Source organism: Perna viridis, chromosome 3 (genome assembly GCF_037379345.1).
Source record: "Perna viridis isolate PV_CMFRI_1.1 ecotype Kerala chromosome 3, ASM3737934v1, whole genome shotgun sequence".
In the NCBI taxonomy this organism is placed as follows: Eukaryota; Metazoa; Mollusca; class Bivalvia; order Mytilida; family Mytilidae; genus Perna; species Perna viridis.
In genome coordinates this window covers 40,171,521-40,192,064 of record NC_142447.1, presented here as the reverse complement: position 1 = coordinate 40,192,064, position 20,544 = coordinate 40,171,521, and the positions used below count along the sequence as shown (strand labels likewise).

The following is a 20,544-nucleotide window of genomic DNA, read 5'->3' as shown; positions in this document are numbered from 1 at the left end:
CTAAATATTCATAATTCATTTATTAATATTTATAATTACCATATTTATTAATATTTATAATTCATTTATAAATATTAATATATGATCCATAAATATTTATAATTGAATTATAAATATTTATAATTATTTATAAATATTAATAAATAGGAATTTTTGTCCACTTCGGCTTGCCGTAGACAGCTTTTCGAATAGAAATATTGATTTTGCTTGAGGCTTAAATGTAAATAAAAATATTGCACTTGCGAGGCAAAAATTTGTAACGTTGTAACGTCCTCTATTATTTTTACAAGTCTCGCACAGACTTTACATGTATGGTAAAGCTCACGGTGCTCGCTGATTTAGGCAATGCCTAACCCATATTAAAGCATGCTACGTTATAAATTAAATTATTTACGACTGAACTAGTACTTGTTAATAAACAAAAATATTTATTTTTGTCGGTAGGCTTGAACTTGGCGCTCCATGTACTTTGTTCGCCGTTCTATTCAGTCATTGGTTCAAAGTTAATTGCAGTTTATTTTCAAGTAAACGACTTAATTAGTCTGCCCTACGAATTTTATAAACACACTACAATTTTTTAAACCGTCATCCAATTATTTCATAGCATGCCATTAACTTAATTTCCATAACCAAAACATATACAATGGCGGAAGGATTTTTACCAGGAAACCTAACAGGCGTTACCATAACGGGCACCTTGTCATGACAAAAAATAGTTCTCATTAAAAACTTGCTAGAATGATGTTGAATCCAATTGACATTAAACAAAAAATATTTTATTTTATAGTGATACTTAGTTTGAAAATTTTGCTTATGTTCTTAGATTATAGCCTATATTTTTTTGTTTTTTTTGGAAAGTCATGTGACGCCAAAAAATATTTCTTGCGCGCAATAATCGCCATATTGGAATCAGCTATAAATACCATAGTGTTTCCCGTGCCTAAAATAGCACAGAAGTTAGTAGAATTAACCGACAAGATCCTACTGGATAATAAAAATAGCAGCTTAGTTATTTTTATAAGGTAAATAACTGTTTTTTCTTTTATTTTAATCTATTTCGTTCTCTATTTCGTCTTTGACCAGAAGTCCACCCAAAATGGCAGTGAACGGGCCTTGTGATATTTGGCACATTTTCAACGTCGGCTTGTCTACCCAGCACATTCTAATTCCGCCCATTCAGATAACCGAAGTTGCCATTAAATGATCTGTCGAATTAAGACTTCAGAGTTACTCGTGTTGTCTTTCTGTCAACTTTACTATGGATACCTTTCTCGATAATTTGTGATCTGATTGTGTTGAAATCGATTTTGAAATCGAAAGTGGGCGATATGGCTAAGTTGGCATCGTAACGGGTTCGTTGTTGTTTTGAACCACGTGTCGATGCGTCTATATTTATGAAAATTTATATTTAGCCACTTTAATAAAAAGCGATTTATTTAGACTTCATGTCTCTGATATGGCTTTCTTTAGCCGGAGTGCAGATTGCAAGCATTTATTAAATAGAGGAGAGTTGACTGATGTGAAGAAGGGTCTGGGAATGATCAGTCTTTTGACTTTTTAATTGAGTATTTCATACATATGCTATATTTTCCTTGTGCAATGAATTGCCTTCTTCAGATTTTATTTTTCAAATACATGTAGGACAGAATTTTACCTGACTACACTAACATGTTTACATGTACATTCTTTTACATGTATGCAATATTCAAAATACACTACAACAGTTCAAGAACAATTATATATTTTATTCACAGCTCAAAAAACTTTTCTCTAAGTCAATGTTAATAAACATGCTAATGTTCTGAAAACTATCAGTAAATGTACATAAGAAAAGTTGCATTCAAGCAATATATATAATATACAATGCACATGTTCAAATCACTGGCACTTTATAAGCCTAATGCTTCAAAAATGGATCTACAAATATTGTATCCTACATTTTTTTTATAATAAATATACTCACAATTGTCCTCCAAAAAAAATACACATAGAACAGGCAGGAGTATATTTCAATTTACATGTACATGAAGACTTTGTCTTCAATATACATGTACATGCAGTCCTTTCATTAAGAGGCTTCACCAGGTACTTTTATCCTTCTAAACTACTGAAAGGTACCTCCAGAATTTTTAAATTTCATACATTTTTATTATACAAAATGATGAAAAGTACCTCCTACAAAACCAAAGGTAACTGCATTGCAAACAAATAATGAAACCCCTGTACATGCACTGCATACTAGCAGTATGCACAATGTCTATGTACCAGTACACATCATTTGTGATTTGTATGTTGCAGAATATGTGTGCAATTCTTAGTAGTACACTGCATGCATGACATACATTTGTACATGTAATATTGAACTGTTTAATATATGAGCAGGTGGCCAGGCAAGATGAACATGCAGCTCTTCTCTGTTTTTTTATTTAGCTAAAGTTCAACATTTTCATAATGTTGTTTATAACTTTTTACTTTTATCTACATTCGGAAACTAAGGGCAAATGAAATAAGTAACTGAGTAAACATTTATTCTATCTAGACTGTATTATCTATCACATAGAACAGGGTATAAACTTCCTCTTGATGTCAGCGTTAAAAATAGGCCAAATGGAAAATCCCACTATACAAATCTAGTGAACTGTGTCATGCCTTGACATGTTTTTATCTCTGTGTATTACACCTTTAATCACAGGTAAAACATGTAAAATTAACACAAGGTAAAACTATGATGTATTTTCGTTAAATAGGACAGGATCAAAATACACTTTCTAAGCTTTGTGTTTATACATGATACAAGTATTATAACACCTAAGTAATTCATTTACACAGTTTATAATCCTGTAAGTCAAAGTTTAATTATTTATTAAGTTTAAAAATTACAAGAATTGGTTTTTGTTGCTTGTGATGTTTTTATTTTAAAAAACTGTCTGTCACTTGGATATAAATAATGACCTAGTTTTCTGAATTATTTTTGGTATTAACAAATTTACTTTTTCATTTTGGTTTAGTATGGTATGTTTAAGTACAGATGTTAAGTCAGGAATAGGATTTTATAAATACTTAATGTAAACAAAGATTCATTGATTTTTCACTGGATAAGCATTTGGAAGCAGGAAGATGATAAACAATCCTTATTTACAGGTACAAATTAAGTTGTGACTATATATACAGCAGGTACAGAATAACTAAATTTTGTTAGTGAATTGACATTGCAACTTACAAAACGTTATGTAGATACAGGAGTTAAAAAACAGACCATGCAAGAAACTGTGAAGAATGTGTCACAGTGAATATTTACTTTTGGCCTTGAAAATTTAAATCCTGTTTTGTGATGTTTTGGTTGATATATCTTCTGTGCTGTAGGTGTACATTAACAAATGTTTACACAATATACAATGACTTACAAATTAGTTGTATGATACTCATGAATTGTACTACAGAGATGATTAGACAGATGTATTCATAATGGTTGCAAATATTCTTTATAGGTGAATATTAACAAAAGAATTAAGTCATTATGGGAAGGAAAAAGATCAGCATTACCAGAATAAATGATGAGAGAAACAGACAGGTATTTATTACCTTTAAAAATACAATGTACCATGAAGATTAAGTTGTGTGGAAGTCTTAAGTCTCAAGTTCACATGAGAGACTTTTTATCTCATGAAAATAATACAGGTTTTTCTACTTCTTCACATTTAAAACTATTCATTTTTATTAAAAATAGTTTATTACTTTTACAGGTACTTAAGTACAGCTATCCATGAATTTATAAATGTACATGTACTTGTGTATGTAAGATTTTGACATTGTTAGTTGTTATCATAGACAAAAATATGAAGAGGTACATGTAATTTATTAAATTGATTTAGCGCTGTGGCATTTTCCATCTTCATGAATACTTGAAGAAGTCTAGAATAAGAATATTGTTAATTTTTAAATAGAAAAGATTAACTTTAATACCTTTATACACCAGTTTTTCAAGATGGGAAGGATTATGATGTACCGGAATCTTTCTGTCCATCCGTAGTTCACTCTTTGAACAATAACTCAAAAAGCTACTCCCAATTTTGTGATAATTTGGTGAATTTTTTCTTTTTAATTTTTTATAAAGTTCCATTTTTTGGCTTTTGAGTTATGGTACTTATTAGTACAAAAAACCGGAGATTTTCTGTTTTTCAAACTGTAACTCAAAAACCTGAGCAGCAGTTTCAATGAAACTTTGGTGAATTGTTTCTTTTGATTAATGAGATCTCCATTTCAATTTTTATAAATTCTGATTTTTCAGTTTTAAGTTAACAGTCTTGATTAATAAAAACAGGGGGGTATTTCCCATTTTTGCACAATAACATGAATATGCTTCAAGCAATTTTCTTGTTATAGACTGTTTCATAATGGATGTACATATTTAAGGCATACCTCTGTAATGGCACATTGGTATAAAGCCTTTTATATACTGTCTACCAGTATGTACAGTGTACTTGAAAAACTAAATTTATGAATACGAGAAAATATTTAAATAGGAATTGGGAAATATGACCATCAAACTTGTATGGGAATGCTTTTCACACACTACAATTAACATGTACATTTTCCTTCTATTGTCCTGAATTCATTATGTGGATTATATGGATCATAGCATCATGTGAAAGATTTTTTGTGCACATGTTTGAAATCAAGGCATTTTTTTTCAGGTGACATTTACCAAGAGGAAGTTCGGTCTGATGAAGAAAGCCTATGAACTGAGTGTGCTCTGTGACTGTGAGATAGCTCTGATTATATTTACCAGTAATAACAAACTGTACCAGTATGCTAGCTCAGATATGGATAAAGTTTTACTCAAGTACACAGAATACAATGATACAGTAGTTAGTCAGACCAATAAGGATATTGTTGAAGTAAGAGTACATGTAGTAAATAAAGATTTAGAAAGAAAAAGGATAGATGTACATGTAAACAGAAATTATAGCTAACTCATAGTTAAAATGATGTCTACAGTGTTATAGCATATATATACATGTAATGAGTGGATTTGCCACTATATGCACTTGTCAAGGAAATCTCAACAAATTCCCAAGTAAAGAACTTGTCATTATCAGTTCTTAGTAATTTAGCTTTGCATCTATAATATGATAATATTAGGAAGTAGCCTTTTTTTTGCCACTTAACTACAGTCCTAACATCTACATCACAAAAAGAAAACACTTGATGGTAGCTAAAAATTTTATGCTTAACTAAAGAACAGACATGATTTTCCTCAATTTAAAAACAGGATTCCGCTTTAACAAAACCAGATTTTAGTGATAAGTTTCTCTTTTTATTGTATATTTACATTTGATTTCATCAATTTCCACCAATTTTGTTAGCTTTGTAAAATCATTTCTTCAAAAAGTTGTCAAGCTAGTCTTGAGACTAATGTACATTTAAAAGTGTGAAATGCACATGTATCTATACATACATGTACATTTATATTTTTATGAACACCAACCGAGATCGATTGATTTATTTATTTTTTTGTGATGAATACTATCTTATTCACACAAGTATTGTACATTAATGTAACCGATCATACCATATACATGTAAATATTTGTCCGTGTTATATTTTTATAAGATCTTGAAGTCATTGTTAGTCTTGTTCCTTTTGCAATGTGTTGGGAGGATTGATGTCATTTATAATGTGTACTTTAATACTGTGTTTAGATGTTGAACAAGAAAGATACTAATATGCTTGATGAAGATGGTGATGACAGCTATGTACTGACTCCAAGGACTGAAGAAAAATATCGCAAAATTGATGCTGACTTTAAGAAGGCCATGGAACAACACTCAGTAAGTAATAATTTTTTTAAGGAAAAAAAATAAAAACTTTATTAAAACATTGTGGTTAAAGAGTCAGGTTTTCTCTGTGTGTACCTTTTTTATGTCTAACTACAGATTTTAAAATTCTGTGGCTAATTTGATTCTAATCAGAATTTTCACCATTGTTATTGTTCAAGGTTTAGCTTCTGCAAATTATTTTATAATTTAAAATTTATTGGACTTGAAATTCCTAAAGAGGAGACTGAATTCCATGTACTCTAGCCTAGCTGGTGAGTTTTTTTGTTAAAAAGGTGATGCAAGTGAAAGCAGTGTCAACAGGGGTTCAAATTAACTTTGAAGACTTTTTTTGTATCCACAAAAAAAGTTTAAGGTCCTCAATAGGAGTGAATGTAAAGAATAGTAGGTCCAGGACATTGGGTAAATGAAATTTCAATGGTTCTGCATTGGGACCACAGGCCAACACTAATTTTAGACCTTTGTAATTACTTATAGTTTGCTGTTTGATTTAGCCATCATAGAAATGGAGCAACTTTGTTGGGAAAAAACTCAATAAAACTTGATGGTACACAGAGCTAGTACATTTCCAAATGTGCATTATACATGGTCAATACTTTGATGAATATTTTAATCAAAAGTTGATCTCTATATTTGAAAGATCATTTTTATAATGTATTGAATACTGAACCTAATATTATTGAGAGCAAGCAGCTGTATGGCATCTGTGGTATTCTATTTTAATCGGATCTATTTCTGTCTCTTCATTGATTTTATAATGAGCCACGCTATATTTAGTTTATAAATGCAGTGTTGTCTTGTATTACATCAGAGCTTTCTATAGATATTTTTGTGATACCAGATATTGATATTTTGGTTTATTTGCAGACAACAAGAGTGTGATATTGATTAAAAATTAGAGTATTTGAACATGGAAGTTGTCCACATGGAAGATAACCTTTACTAAAATGCTAAGACTATATATGCTTGTGACTTATCCCTATATGCTTGTCCCAAAATTATTTTAAATATTTTGAAAGTATATTTTTTGTAGTTCATTTAAATACTAAACAGCCTTTACCTGCTAGAATGAAAATAGGATAAAAATTTGAAGTAGCCCATGGCTACTAGATTTTGAGCTGGGCTAACAAACTTTTGGGTAAAATTTAGTTGAACAGATAATATACAAAATTTATGGTTTTGGCAAACAGCTTGTATTTTATAATTTTTATCCCAGTACCCTATTTTTTTCTTTTTGGTAGCAGGAAACTAGACTATATTTTATTTTGCCTAAGAAGATTTTAACTTACAGGGGTTGCTTAGTCAGTACATGGCATGCCAAAGTACATAAATTATTTGTTAATGAATGAATCAAGTAAAGATCAACTGGAAGAGATTTCATCACTTTTACTAGGCTACTGTGCCCATACTTTAATACAGCATTTTAGAACTGGTGCATTGTTGCAGTAGCATATTGGATACATATTTATATATTCTCATTACAGACAACAGATCAGTACCAGTCCATGAGTGTTACTGTTCCTGTTGGACAACCAGTCCAGAACAGTGCCTATGCCATTCAACAAGCCAACCAACAGCAGTTGTTACAACAGTTACAACAACAAGCGCAACAAGTCAGCCAAGCTTCTACATCTGGTGGATCAGTGGTGATGCTACAACCTTCTACTACACATACTGTTACACCACAGAGTAGCCAACCAGGTATTACATAAATTTAAACAGTAAAAATAAATTTTTTTATCAAAAGGACTGAGTATACTATTGTATAATTAAAGAATGTGTGCCTGTTGCATGGAAACTTTTACTGTAAATAGAGCAAGAAACATGAAGATGTTGTCAAAAATCTGTATTAAGATAACAATATGCTACTTCAAAACCACTTAAATTTGCAAAGTAAAACAAAAGCTTCTAGAGATTTTCAGAGTCCTTAGTTAATTATTTTGTTAAAATTGTTAGGCACAAGTTGTGAAAATGTGCCTCTGCTATAGATTCACAGCCTACACTGTCAACAAAAAACCTTAAAGAATTGATATGTCTGCAAAGTTAATCTCTTAAAAAGTTAGATCTCTTTGAATTGTAGCACAAGGTGTTATACCACAGAAAGGAAGGCTGGAATTGGTTTTTTGGGTTGTGACTGGACCATTTATGAATAATAGGCCACTTTGTTTGGGTCAAATCCTTATCCTGTGTCAAACAGAATTAAGAGTTGTATCAAGGGTGTGTCCATAATTGCCCAATGTTCAGGGTTTGTTCTTAGCAAATGAATCAAGATGTGCTTTGTGAAGCATTTTTAAAAAGATTGGTCTTAAGAGAAATTTGTTGTATTTTGCAGTAAAGTAACATTGCATTTCATAGTGTTTCTCTTGTATTGCAGCAAAAGTTGCTGATTTGACAACATCAGACACAGCAAGTAAAAGTCTGACCTTGCCACAGGGTTTGACCTTAAGCAAAGAGATGCTACAGATGTTATCGAATCCCCAGGCAGTTTCACAGACAGAGAAAGAGAAACCTAAATTAAGGGTGGTCATACCTAACAAAGAGCCACCTGCAGCTGCACAGGTACTTTTTTATGGTAAAATAATAAATTTAAGCCCATGCAGAATAAAGAAATGTGTCATAGTGGTTTTCAGATTTCTATGAAATGGTCAGATTGACTTCGATAAGTGCAGTATAAGCTTAGTACTAAGAATTGTACATTCTTCTATGGTAAATTTCCGAAAATAGTGTTGATGTGACATGCTTTTCTAGTCCAGCTGTAAAATAATAAGGTTAATGTACTCAATTCAGATATACCAAATACACAAATGTGTGATTCTGCCTTTTTAGCTGAAGCCACTACAATGGCTCTTCATTTAATTTATTGAAATAATTGCTTGAAACGAATTGTGACCAAAGTGGAAGTTTTGATATTCACAGTCAGTCCTTTATACAAGGATACTACTAAATTAATCAAAATATCTGAAAAAAAACCAACATTTTTCCTTTTATTACACATAACACGATAGAACGGGTCACACACAACGGTCTAAATTCAAGTAAAAATGTTGTCAGGAACTGTATGATATATAACAGTATGTCACTGACAATGCTTGCAATGTTTTAATGATGCCTTTTATGATGATATATTTAAATTTTCAAATTTCAAATTAATTATTGATATAAAATCCAACAAAGAATTGTCATCAGAGCAATGCAAACAATACACAACATATGATAAATAGGTTTATAAAGGTATATTATTAAATCATATAGTTTATATGCATGTAAACCAGGCTGAGGAGGGTACCATTATGAAATATTTATAATAAGCTTACTCAGTATTGGCATTCTTAATTCAATTTAATCCCAGAGTAGACATTTCAAATATACCTTTAACACAAATCTCCATAATATCAAAACCATGACGATATATTTAAAAAAGATTATTTTGCATGTCCCTGAATGTACATTGTAGTTAAATGGTCAGTCACTTGCATTGTCTATCCACCCTTTTGTTTTACAATAATTTAAAGCTCTGATGGATATCTATTATTTTTCTTGAGCAATGTTTGTAATTAAATAGAAGAGAGGTCCTTTTTTTCTGTTGACAGATTTTTCATTTCGGAGTTATTGGACTTTGAACACTATAAAAGGTTCTCTAATTACTAGACAATTTTCACTCCTCTTGGCTGGTTGGTTAAAAATACTTTTTTTCTGTAGAGTCTTCTGTTCTCAGCTTTTGAATGGTTAAGATATCAATTGTCCTGGACTCCATCTTGGTTCATTACCATGAAGGTTGGAGGTATTTTTTTTTCTTAACTTCAAGATATTCTTTTATTTTCTTACCTTGATAAAACTTTTTTGAAGATAATGATGAATTATCGAAGCATGTGAAAAGTCTATAGTTGACTGATTTACATATACATTCTACATCGATATCGAGTTGGTTATGGAATTTCTCACATGGAGTGAAATAAATTTTATAGTTTTGATCACATGGCTTGCCGAGCGATTCAAATTATAAATTTATTTCACAAGATGTGAGAAATTCATAATCAACGAGCTTTGAGTGTAGATTCTGTTTCTCTAATGCCCTAAAAACCTCCAAAATATCAAAAAATGAAAAGCGCACGAAAAGTTGATTCCAATTCATAGGAAACATGTTGACGTCACACTAACGCAAACATTCCAGACAAAAGAAACCAGACGATTTCAAAGGTTTTTTTTCACTTCAAATCTTCCTGAGTCCCTTCATAATTCTTATTTAATGTAAGAAAACGCCAAAATTATCTCATTTAACTGAAATATAATTACAATGGCAATCGAGGCGATTCAAGGTGGAGTCCAAGACAATCAATTTCTAAGTCAATCGAACTCTTGAGAACAAAAATGTCTCTAGTGATAAGAACATTTTTTTCCACATTGGACAAGCAGTATGAAAATTTAAGCAAAATTAGATAAATGATTTTTAGCATGCATGTGACATCAAGAAGATTTGTCAGCTTATCTGAATCGCTAAGAATCACACTAATTTTTATGGAATTTTTGATGTTTTAAGGACCATTGGATTGTCATTGTATTAATAATAATAATAATCTCCTTTATTTAGCATATGTAGTCCATGGACTAATTGTACGTGTATACAACTAAAGAATAAAATGCAATTAAACGTAACTCAGTAAAATTGATAAACATAATAATGTATTACATATTAGCAGTGACATTTCTAAAAATAATTTTCTAGATATGCTTTTTTGAAATTCTCAGTTTTGTACAATTTCTAATATTTGTTTGCATGTTGTTCCATAATAAACTACCTGATACTGTTTAAAATATTCATTACTTTTACTCTGTCTAGTATTTCTAGAACTTATTTGATGAACAAATTTAAAAACATATAATTACTCAGGTGTTCATTAATTCATTGACTTCAACACTAGTATGGCTTTTCTATATATGAAATAATCAGGCGTTGGCATCCATCTCAATTTGTCAAATAATATGTGTGATGGTGTCATAACATTATGCTGTTTAAAATGATATGTGCAGCCCTTTTTGGTAATTTAAATAGTTTATTTACATTGTTTACTTTTTTTTTAATTGTACCATACAGAATATACAGTATTGAAAGTAAAGAGAAACTGAATCTACAAATTTAACTGGTTGATAATTAAATTTCCCACATCTCCAGAAATAAATGTCTCTATTTTTAATATCTCAGCAAGATTTTATATTAAAAATATGAAAAGCATTTCTCTCTATGTGAGAAAATACATAATCAGCTCACTACATTCTGGATTCTGCCATGTTTTGGTGTGTATTATGTGCACATTTTTACATAGAAATTATTTCTAGAACATAGGGGTGCGTATTATACATCAATACATAAGAATTGGCCATGAAATTAAAGATTTTGGTATGTGAAAAGACATTGCGTAATGTAAACAAACAAACCGGAAGTGAAATGTTACTGAAAGAAATTTTATCTAATCATCAAATACATCTTAAGTACATGTATTAAATTTTTTTGTAATATTTTCTTCAAATCATGTTCAAATGACTTAATAACATGTTTCAAACAAAGGTTGTACAATACTTCCTACTTATAAAGCAAGGTTAGAAATTAATTTGAAACAAATAAAAACTAAAAAGTAACTAATTACTTTTTCGTCAAACCCTCCTTATCAAATGCTTTTACAGCTGAAAATGGTTATTCTGATACTTATTTTGATTGTTTCTTACAATTTTCTTTCTTAAAAGTATGTTTTTAAATGAAAAATTGTGAAATTTGAGATACAACCAAAACCGGAAGTGTCCGATTTTCCTGACTTTTGATTTTGTTTTATAAGCCATTTCATACATCCTGTGTCAATTTTATCATGCTAGAAATTAAAATTATCCAATTTATGTTCCTACTGATGTTTACATGATGTTTTGGTCTGCATAGAAGTTTCTTTCCTTCACATTTACATAGGAAATACTGCATTAAGGTAAATAAATTGACCAGTCAAGTGCAAAATATCAATTTTTTTGTCTTACAAAATTGTACTGCAACCTTAGTCTAAAGAACTTTTTTTCACATGTTTAGACTTACAAAATTGAACTGCGCTCAATGCATAAATGTACACTGAACGCACCAAAATACGGTATATTTAACAGCTTAAAATTTACTTCAGGACAGCTATATATTTTTGTATGGTGTAGTCTTATACACTTAGAGGTGGCCTATTGAATTTCTTGAATTCTGAAGTTTTTCCCCATATCTGTAATAGGGACTCCTTGTTAGTATCTATTAATCTTTGAATTACAGGGTACCAGTAGATCTACATCCTTAGATACACCATTAGTTTCCCAGGCAACACCAAGTCAACAGGCTAATATTACAGGGCTACCCTCTGGACTATTGCCTAGTGAGTAATGCTATGAAGAACAAGTTATCAGTAGTTCGGGGAAAGTAGTTCAAGGGAAGTCCTAACTTTTCAATATAGGTTATAACATCAAGTAGTTAGAAAATTGCTTTTCAATGTACTCTTTTATAGAAGTTTTACATTGAAAGCTACTGGTGTAAAATGAGAAAATTATTTGTTATTGTTTACAGTACAGGCAGATAGATCATGTATATATGACCATTAAAAATACAGTGAAAACATAAAGAGTAGATTTTCAGTCCAAACCAATGGAAAACCAGCAGTTTTTTATAGAAACTTAATCTGAAACCCATCAGTTATAATTTTGTTCTGTATATGTAAAAAATATATATACAAAGTAAGTTTGCGTAAAAAGTAACTTTAAATACAGAGATAATAGTATAGTGTAATTCATTTATGTAGTTCTAGCTCAGTTATGGCTTTCTTTTCTGAGGAAATTGAAATGCTGGAATATATTTGAAAATCATATCTTCTTTGTTTAGGTTTATTCTATTTATTCGACAAAACTGCATAGAGGTCATATTAAAAACTTTTATGCAAAGAAATCATTGAAAGGATATATGTAATGACATTTTAACATTTTGTTGATCCAAAATATAAATGTGTTATGGCATGGTTTTGTGATAAAAAAAATTATGAATTTAAAATTTGTGTATAAACAAAAACATAAAACAATCATAGTATGTACTTTCTGAAAACTTGCTGCTGTTTGATACACATTACTAATAACTTGTATCTCTCTACAGGTGATTTAAGAATAGACAGTGCAGACTTAGCCAACTTATTAGCTCCATGGGCAATGTCAGCTCAACTTCAAGGAGCCAATCCAGGACCACTAACTGCAGCAGTCCAGGCCTCTGGTATAACTCTCACTCCAAGGTAAATCGATGTCTTGTGCATATGACCATACAATTGTAAAGTAAATATTGAAGTGACATCATTTTAAAAGTTATAGAAAAAAAAACCTTTTGAAAGCTACAGGCATAAATTGAGAAATTATTTGTTATCAGTACAGGCAGATAGATACACACTGTACATGTACATATGTCCATAAAAAAAATACAGGAAACAGTAGATTTTCAGTCCAAATCTATTGAAAACCAGCTGTTCTATGTAAAAACTTGCTACATCATCTGAATAATGGTGTCTATAGCTTATCAGATTTTAATAATGGAGAAACAGAATTCCTAAATATTCCTTCTGATGTACATTGACTAAATATTAGAGAGTAAAAATTATATTTTCTTCAGGTTGGAATTTTGGCAGCTAAAAATATTGTAGGTTGGGAAACTGGAAACATTCATTTCTTTTTTGTTTAACTATTGTGATTTTTTTCACACTAATCAATAATTTGATTTTAATTTTTGTGATTTAAAAAGAAATTTCTCATTAGATTTTTAAATGTTCCACCATGCAAGTTCTAATCATCACAACAAAAGTCAGTTGCATTTTCACAATAATAAACCTATCACAACAATATCTGATTTTTCTGTAAATAAATGATGATTTTTCTTCCCAGTGCCCTTACTCCTACCACATTAAGTCTACAGAATCTGTTAATACCAGCAAGTTCAGCAGCTGCCCTTAAACTTATAGAACAAAAAGGTGTAAAAACAGAACCATCATCACCTCATCGGAAGCGGGGAGCTCTAGGTGCAGACAGTGATGAGGAACAAGATGAAGATGGGGACCCTCCTGAAAAGAAATCCAAACCCACGTCTGAGAGGTGATGATGCATTGATTTTAACTTTTTTGTATATATGTATAGAATTGTAGCAATAAATGAGATTCACCTTATCATTTAGCATGGCGTGATTGAGAATTATAGTGCTATGATGTATGTAGAACAATGTATGGAGTACAGTTGGTGACATAAATCATGTAATGATCTGATCGTTTAACCATTTAATGGTTTCATATTTTTTTGTATGACTTCATTCCTAAGTAATGGTCTTTATTAACGAGATTCTATCAGTTGTAAAAAAAAAAAAGAATTTTATTTGTAATATAAATTTGTTACTTATTAATAATAAATATCTAATTTTCTATAACACAGTGGATTTTTTTTATGATTTTGGAAAGCAGTCATATGGGACAATCATTATTTCATTGTATAATAAAGATTTTTTTTACAGGTTATATAATCAGTTAAAAAAATATGAATTGAATGATGCCTTTTTATTTGAATTATCATTTTTTCATATTGAACATTATTTTTAAAAAGATAATTTAGAGAGTTCCATATTGAAATTATAGATTACAGGAGTTTGATGTACTTGTGATTGGCATATTTTGATGTATCTTCAGCTTTAATCCTGATTTGAAGTTGACTTATCTATAATTAGCAAAGACAATCTGTTTTGAACGCCATCCTTGTTAGTTAAATCCATTCATCCATGACTTGTATTGAAATAAAAATGGAAATTGTGTAGAAATAGTTCTGATGCCTTAAAGTGAAACTCTTCAATAATTTACATGTTTATTGTTGTAGTGATGTTAACTCAATATTAATCAAAACTACAGACAAAATTATCCAAGCTTTACACCAGAATTTGACTCTTAAGTACAGAATGAATGGAGGAAATTATTTTTATCAAATAAGTGAGTAATATTACACTGGTGTCTTTGTTGCATATATGCACTGATCAACATTCGCAATTTTAATCGTATTATGCAAAGCAGCAATATTCGTGTAGACACTTACATTGCTTGTTAGTTAAACTCTATATTTTGGAGTTGTTTTTTTTTTAATATAATTGTAATATTTCATCATGCTATTCATTCATGATTAATTCAAGAATTTTAAATTTAGACTCAGCTACCATATTAAACTGTAATTTTGAAGTAGATAATTTCCCACACTTTGAAAGTCTTTTTCAAATTTTTTCAGGTGTATAGAGAAATAATTGTTCTTTAAAGTGATCCCTTTACCTGTCTGTGATAACAGAAATTTAGTTACTTTTTATTTTTTTCATTTTTTGGTGAATGAATTTTGTTTTTATGTATAATTGGAATTAAATATTTCAAATGTAATTTTTTTCACACTATTGTAGTATTTTTTATATGCTTAGCAGTATGTCATGTATTGATAAAATCTGGTACTTGAAAAAAAAGTAAAGTACAGGTCATGTGCAAGTACAAACCAGATCAAATCTTGAAGGATCTTACCAAAACCATGAAAATACATAATTACACCACAAAGTTCTGTTGTTTTGATGGTTCTCAATAGTTCAGACAGAAATAAGTATCATAATCTTGATACACATAAACCACTCTTGAAAATATTACACTTTTTAACAACCAAATAGGTTGCTCATTTAGTTGTAGATGAATAATTACAATTGCACTTCTTTCCTTTCAAGCAGAAACTAAACAGATTTGAAATTGTGATTTCCAGATGGTAGTGAAAGTGTTTAGAAATTGATCTTGCTTAACAGTCAGTAAAATATTAAGATGGTCCTTAGAGTGAGTTATTAGTTTTTTTTGGTAAGAAAAGAGAATTAAAAAAAATGTATTGAAATGTTGACTTTGTTATCTTGTTGAAATCCTTTTTATGTATACTTATTGTTTGTTGATACAGTGTTCTCAATTATCTGACATTTTTATCAGATCCATATTGTATATATACATCCATTATGCAGATTAAATGAATTCTGACAATTTGATTGGTCTTTCTCATCACCCATTATAATAAAACCACAAAAATGCAACAGTAGTACTGGTATGGTACTGTTGTTTATGTGGTTGTCTTCATGTCATAGACACTTGGTTTTTGTTTGATTACTTGAATATAAGTTGGCAGATCTTGTTTTTAAGGTTATAAATTAAACTGTTTAGGAATCAGGAACTGAAAGGGACCAAAATGAGTTTATTATTATTTCTTTGGACAATTGCTACGTACTATTATAATAACTAGGTAAACACCATTGAATCTGTGTATAAAATAATCATAAGTTCCTGATTTACAGATTCAGAAGCTGGGAATTAGGGTACAGAATTGCAGACACAGATTTAACAGTATACCCTTCCCCCTCCTATTGAGTGGGGATGTAATAAAATTCCTGTGAGAATGGAAGATAAGAAAAATAAGTGCACACACACACAAAAACCAAAAGATTCACTTGCAGTATAAACTACCTCAAAGTACTTGCTCTGGATGGGTAAGCATGTCCTGCTCCGACAATTGCACCCATCACACTGCAATTAATAATATCCAGTAAGCATCAGGTTTTGATGGGTTGTCAATCTAGTAAGACATGAAATCTAACTCAAAATATATTGATTCATCTGTGAGATAAAAATTATATCAGTCAAGCCAACTGTAACTTCTGTAGTGATAAAATATGGAATTGATACAATCTACAGGTATACAAGCAGACTTCTTGGTACTGATGTTTGTTCACAGTATGGCAACATGTTTAAATGAAGCTGCTGCTATTGAAATCAGTAAGAAAATTAGAAATACATATATATTTGCGTCAAGTTGTGTTTATAATGGTTTAACACTTGTTGACCTATGACAATTTTACTTAGAAGTAAATGACAGACTTCTTGGATTTCCTACTACTGAAATGATAAAAGAAGTCAGAAATGTAAATTCTTCTCTAAGCTTTCTTTACAGCTGTTAAGGCTATGACAAAGAAAACCAGTCATCATTTTTATTACTGTTTTTGTTATTCCACCTCTTGTGGGTCACTTGGCTGTCAAGCTTTATAGAGGCAAATGCATGAGGTTTGACAAAATTTGGAAAAATCACAGAAATATCATAAAAATTCAGACTTGACAGGCCAAATATCATCAAAGCTAATAGTCTACCCAAGAGCACATTGTTACTTGGACTATACTGGATAGTGGTCATGAGTTTAAGAACATATGTGGGTGTAGAATATATGAGCTTGCTAAATTTTTTTTTCAATTCGGTATGGTAATGCAATACTACTACAAGCTGTGAGGTTATGTGCTAGTGAAACAGAATGTTCCATTTTAACGGATTCTATGGTATGTTTAAGCCAAAGACCTTTACTTAATCTTAAAAAGAACTTGAGGCAAGAACTACTTTGTCAATAGCCTACATAGTCTATTAATGAAAGGCAGGTGGAAGTTGGTGAATCAATTTCGACATGAAGAGTTAGATCTAGAAAAACAGACTGAAATCTTTGAAAATTGGATTCGCATGATTTTTCCCCCAGTGCATTAGACTAATTAAGGCACAAACTAAAAAAGAAAACAACAAACTCTCAATAATACAAGCTTTATTTTTTATTTTCTTTTTTGGTATATTTACAATGTGACAGTGATGAAACATTTTTGTTTATGCATTAATACACTTGTGTACATAAAAATAATTTTCAAAAATGTGTCAAGCATTAATCATAAATTTGAATACTGGAACATGATTTAATATTTATATTATAACTGGGTAAACATCAGCACTTTTATTTAGCACTTGTGGGATTACTATGTTCTGGTGAATGGGTGACACTGTAGTTACCTTTTTACAATAAATAACATTAACACAATACCTACAATTATACTGAAAAAGTACAAAAGGGAAGTAGTAAATATAACACCACCGGAAAAAAACATATCCAAGTATTTCAAACTCCCATTTTAATGATTTTAATAAATTTTTATAGCCAACTCGAAAAATCACATATTCTTGTATTACCTGCACAAACCTGGCAAAAGGACAATTTCTACTTAAAAAAACTCTCAGAACTCAGCCACATTTATTACCTGATGAATTCTAAATTTAAAGAAATTAATTGGTAATCATTCCTAGTAGTTTTGCATCATTGGTACTTCAAGTAACCTTGGAGTAAATCCAATTATTTTAATCTTTTTAAACAAAAGACAAATGAGGATCTGATCAAAACAAGTAAAATGCAAATTTCTTGCTTTTTGTTTATTTTCCTGACTATCTCCCTGAGATAAAGACTTTGTTTAATCATTTGAAGTATTGAAAATAGAGTTGTAAAACAAATTGACATATTTCTCTCGACTGTCTAAGGAGAAATTAAATGATATTTTGCATAAAAATGGGGAATTACTACGCCAGTAAATCCTACTGGTAGTAATAACAGTTTACATTGGACTTGTGACTTTGGTTTTATTTACTAACAGGGCTCTAGATTTCATATTTTCTGTTTCACCAAGACCAGTGAAATCTAGAGAGAGTATAATATTTGTAAAACACACATGTTGATTTCTGTTGTCAATTTTCATGGCACACTTTCCCATAGAAAGCAGAAAATTTTAAAAATTCTCCAGCACCAAGTCCAGTTGTTGAAAATTCATCAACCAAAAAATCTGTACAAACAATTTACTCAATGATGAAATGAAACATAATTATATTAAAATGATTAACAGTATAAACACTATTATAGGTCTACTGGTCTGTTTTATAAAAAGCAGTACCATACTTTTGACATTTAAATTGATGAATGGTAGATTTTTTTACTGAAAAATATGGTAGTTATTTAATTAACTAATTTTTGTCTGAATTCAATGTTTCTCTGTCTCAAGCTATGTAAGTACAGTTTACATGTTCCTAACAAAATATAGTTTTTGAGTTTTCACCATGTCATAATGAAGAGATCTTAAAGGTACACTTCCAGTATAAAAACACATTTATAGGCACATATCAAAGAAAAATACTCTTCTAGACAAATCTCACACAATATAAATCATTATAAAGTATTAAAAGTAGAAATACCTCTTATTTAGTATATGTATTAAAAGTACAAACATTATTTTTACATTGGTTTCTGAAAAAAAACTATTAGATGATCCTTTTATCTCTTACCAAATAGTTGCCTTTTCAAAACACAAGATAAGTAATAATAATAAATGTAAAATAAAAACAAAACTATATAATTTTGCAATTTCCATATACCCATATTCAAAGAAATCTTGTGCTTTATTGAGTAGAAATTTTTCAGTAGTACAAGTGGCACCTGAAGTAAAGACTACAGATGTTTTAACAACTGTAAATGATGAGAATAAAATTAATAACAATATTAGTGAGCACTACATTAAAACCCATTACCTGCAACCTTTTTTTTAGAAGTCTGAGATTAATATAGTGTAGCACTTGCTTGGCAGTTGACTTAACTATTCAATTTCCATTTTTACATTGTCACATGGACTGTTCTTAGTTATAAAATTTAAACCAAATGAAATGAATTTATCAAACTAAGTAGATCAGGGTACCTAATCTACAACAGTAGGAACTAATGAAAACTGTGTGTAACAAAATCAAAGATTACTACAGTGAATTAACAACTATGTAAATCTACTTTCAGATTCTTCAAAATTTTCAACAGAACTTAATATAATAAATTAAAAATTCAACTTTTTTCTATTTTTAAGTTAAAATTAAGTATGAAAATTTAATGTCACCCACTTCCTTTTTTTTAATTTTTTTTAAAAATTTTTATTCAGGTGAGACAAATTTTTTACACTCATGAACAACATAAAGTATCTGGAGTTACCTTTCTTAGAATTATATTTGCAATTCTGGTCACGCAATAGAAAATGAGATAGGCATCTTGTTTCTACAGAAAATAACAATGTGTGTATTGTACAGTAACAATAACAAAAAATGAGATACAAACATTGTGTCAACAATGATAAAATATATATATGTACAGCAAAATAGTTCTCCATTCAAAAAGGCACATACACAGTGTGAAACCATGGTTACAATTAACAGCACAGCTGAGGTAAAAATCTCAAATGTCACAGTGAAGCTTGGGGGGGTCAAAAGGTCAACACCATGGCAACATGTACATAATATTTAACAAAAAACAATTTATATGACTACTGAATTCATATCAACTAAGCTAAATAACACTTCTCTAGGTTGCCCATGCCCCATGATCAACACGGGGCCGTTTTAACATTGGCCCATCATAGTCCAAAGAATGTGATATTCCTGTTGGTGAAGAAGTGTTACTATGCGAATGATTGATATGACCAGGAGAGAGATGATTTTGGCCTGTTGATGGAGGTCGTAATGTATGATGATTCGATGGAGTAGCGGAGTCTCGAGGCGGAGATAATGGTTCACTTTTTATAGTCATATTAAGATTGTGATGATTCATGGTATTAACAGCTAGAGGTGATATAGTCCCTCCTCCTGGACCACTAGACCTACAAAGACAAACAAATCATCTTAGCAACTGCAATTACTTTACCCAAACTTTCAGTCATTTCAATATGATATGGACAAACATTCTAGAAATCTCATGAAATAACCTGTTAAGTTATTAGCACAGGAGAAAGTAAATATTACAATT

General features: G+C 30.3%; 2 protein-coding genes across 14 annotated transcripts in view; one reads left to right on the top strand and one right to left on the bottom strand.

The window, feature by feature from the left end:
- Positions 1–884: 884 nt before the first annotated feature.
- On the top strand, positions 885–15,904 carry LOC148622235 (uncharacterized). 5 transcript variants are annotated; one of them, XM_088571927.1, is made up of 9 exons: positions 885–1,022; positions 3,489–3,571; positions 4,695–4,898; positions 5,703–5,831; positions 7,322–7,538; positions 8,212–8,396; positions 12,127–12,226; positions 12,991–13,123; positions 13,764–15,904. In XM_088571927.1, exons 2-9 carry the CDS (start codon positions 3,518–3,520, stop codon positions 13,972–13,974), a joined length of 1,233 nt encoding a protein of 410 aa, XP_088428053.1. In that variant the 5' UTR covers positions 885–1,022; positions 3,489–3,517; the 3' UTR covers positions 13,975–15,904. The 5 variants fall into 5 exon arrangements, with proteins under 5 accessions (XP_088428053.1, XP_088428056.1, XP_088428057.1 ...); XM_088571930.1 differs by lacking the exon at positions 885–1,022 and adding an exon at positions 2,661–2,717; XM_088571931.1 differs by lacking the exon at positions 885–1,022 and adding an exon at positions 2,672–2,692.
- A 1,575-nt stretch (positions 15,905–17,479) lies between these two features.
- LOC148622232 (myocyte-specific enhancer factor 2C-like) overlaps positions 17,480–20,544 on the bottom strand; it is a 67,082-nt gene continuing 64,017 nt past the window's right edge. For all 9 annotated transcript variants that reach the window (XM_088571920.1, XM_088571922.1, XM_088571921.1 and 6 more), the window contains one exon: positions 17,480–20,398. In XM_088571920.1, coding sequence (XP_088428046.1) covers positions 20,104–20,398 — 295 coding nt within the window. In that variant the 3' untranslated portion in view covers positions 17,480–20,103. The remainder of the gene's footprint in view (positions 20,399–20,544) is intronic.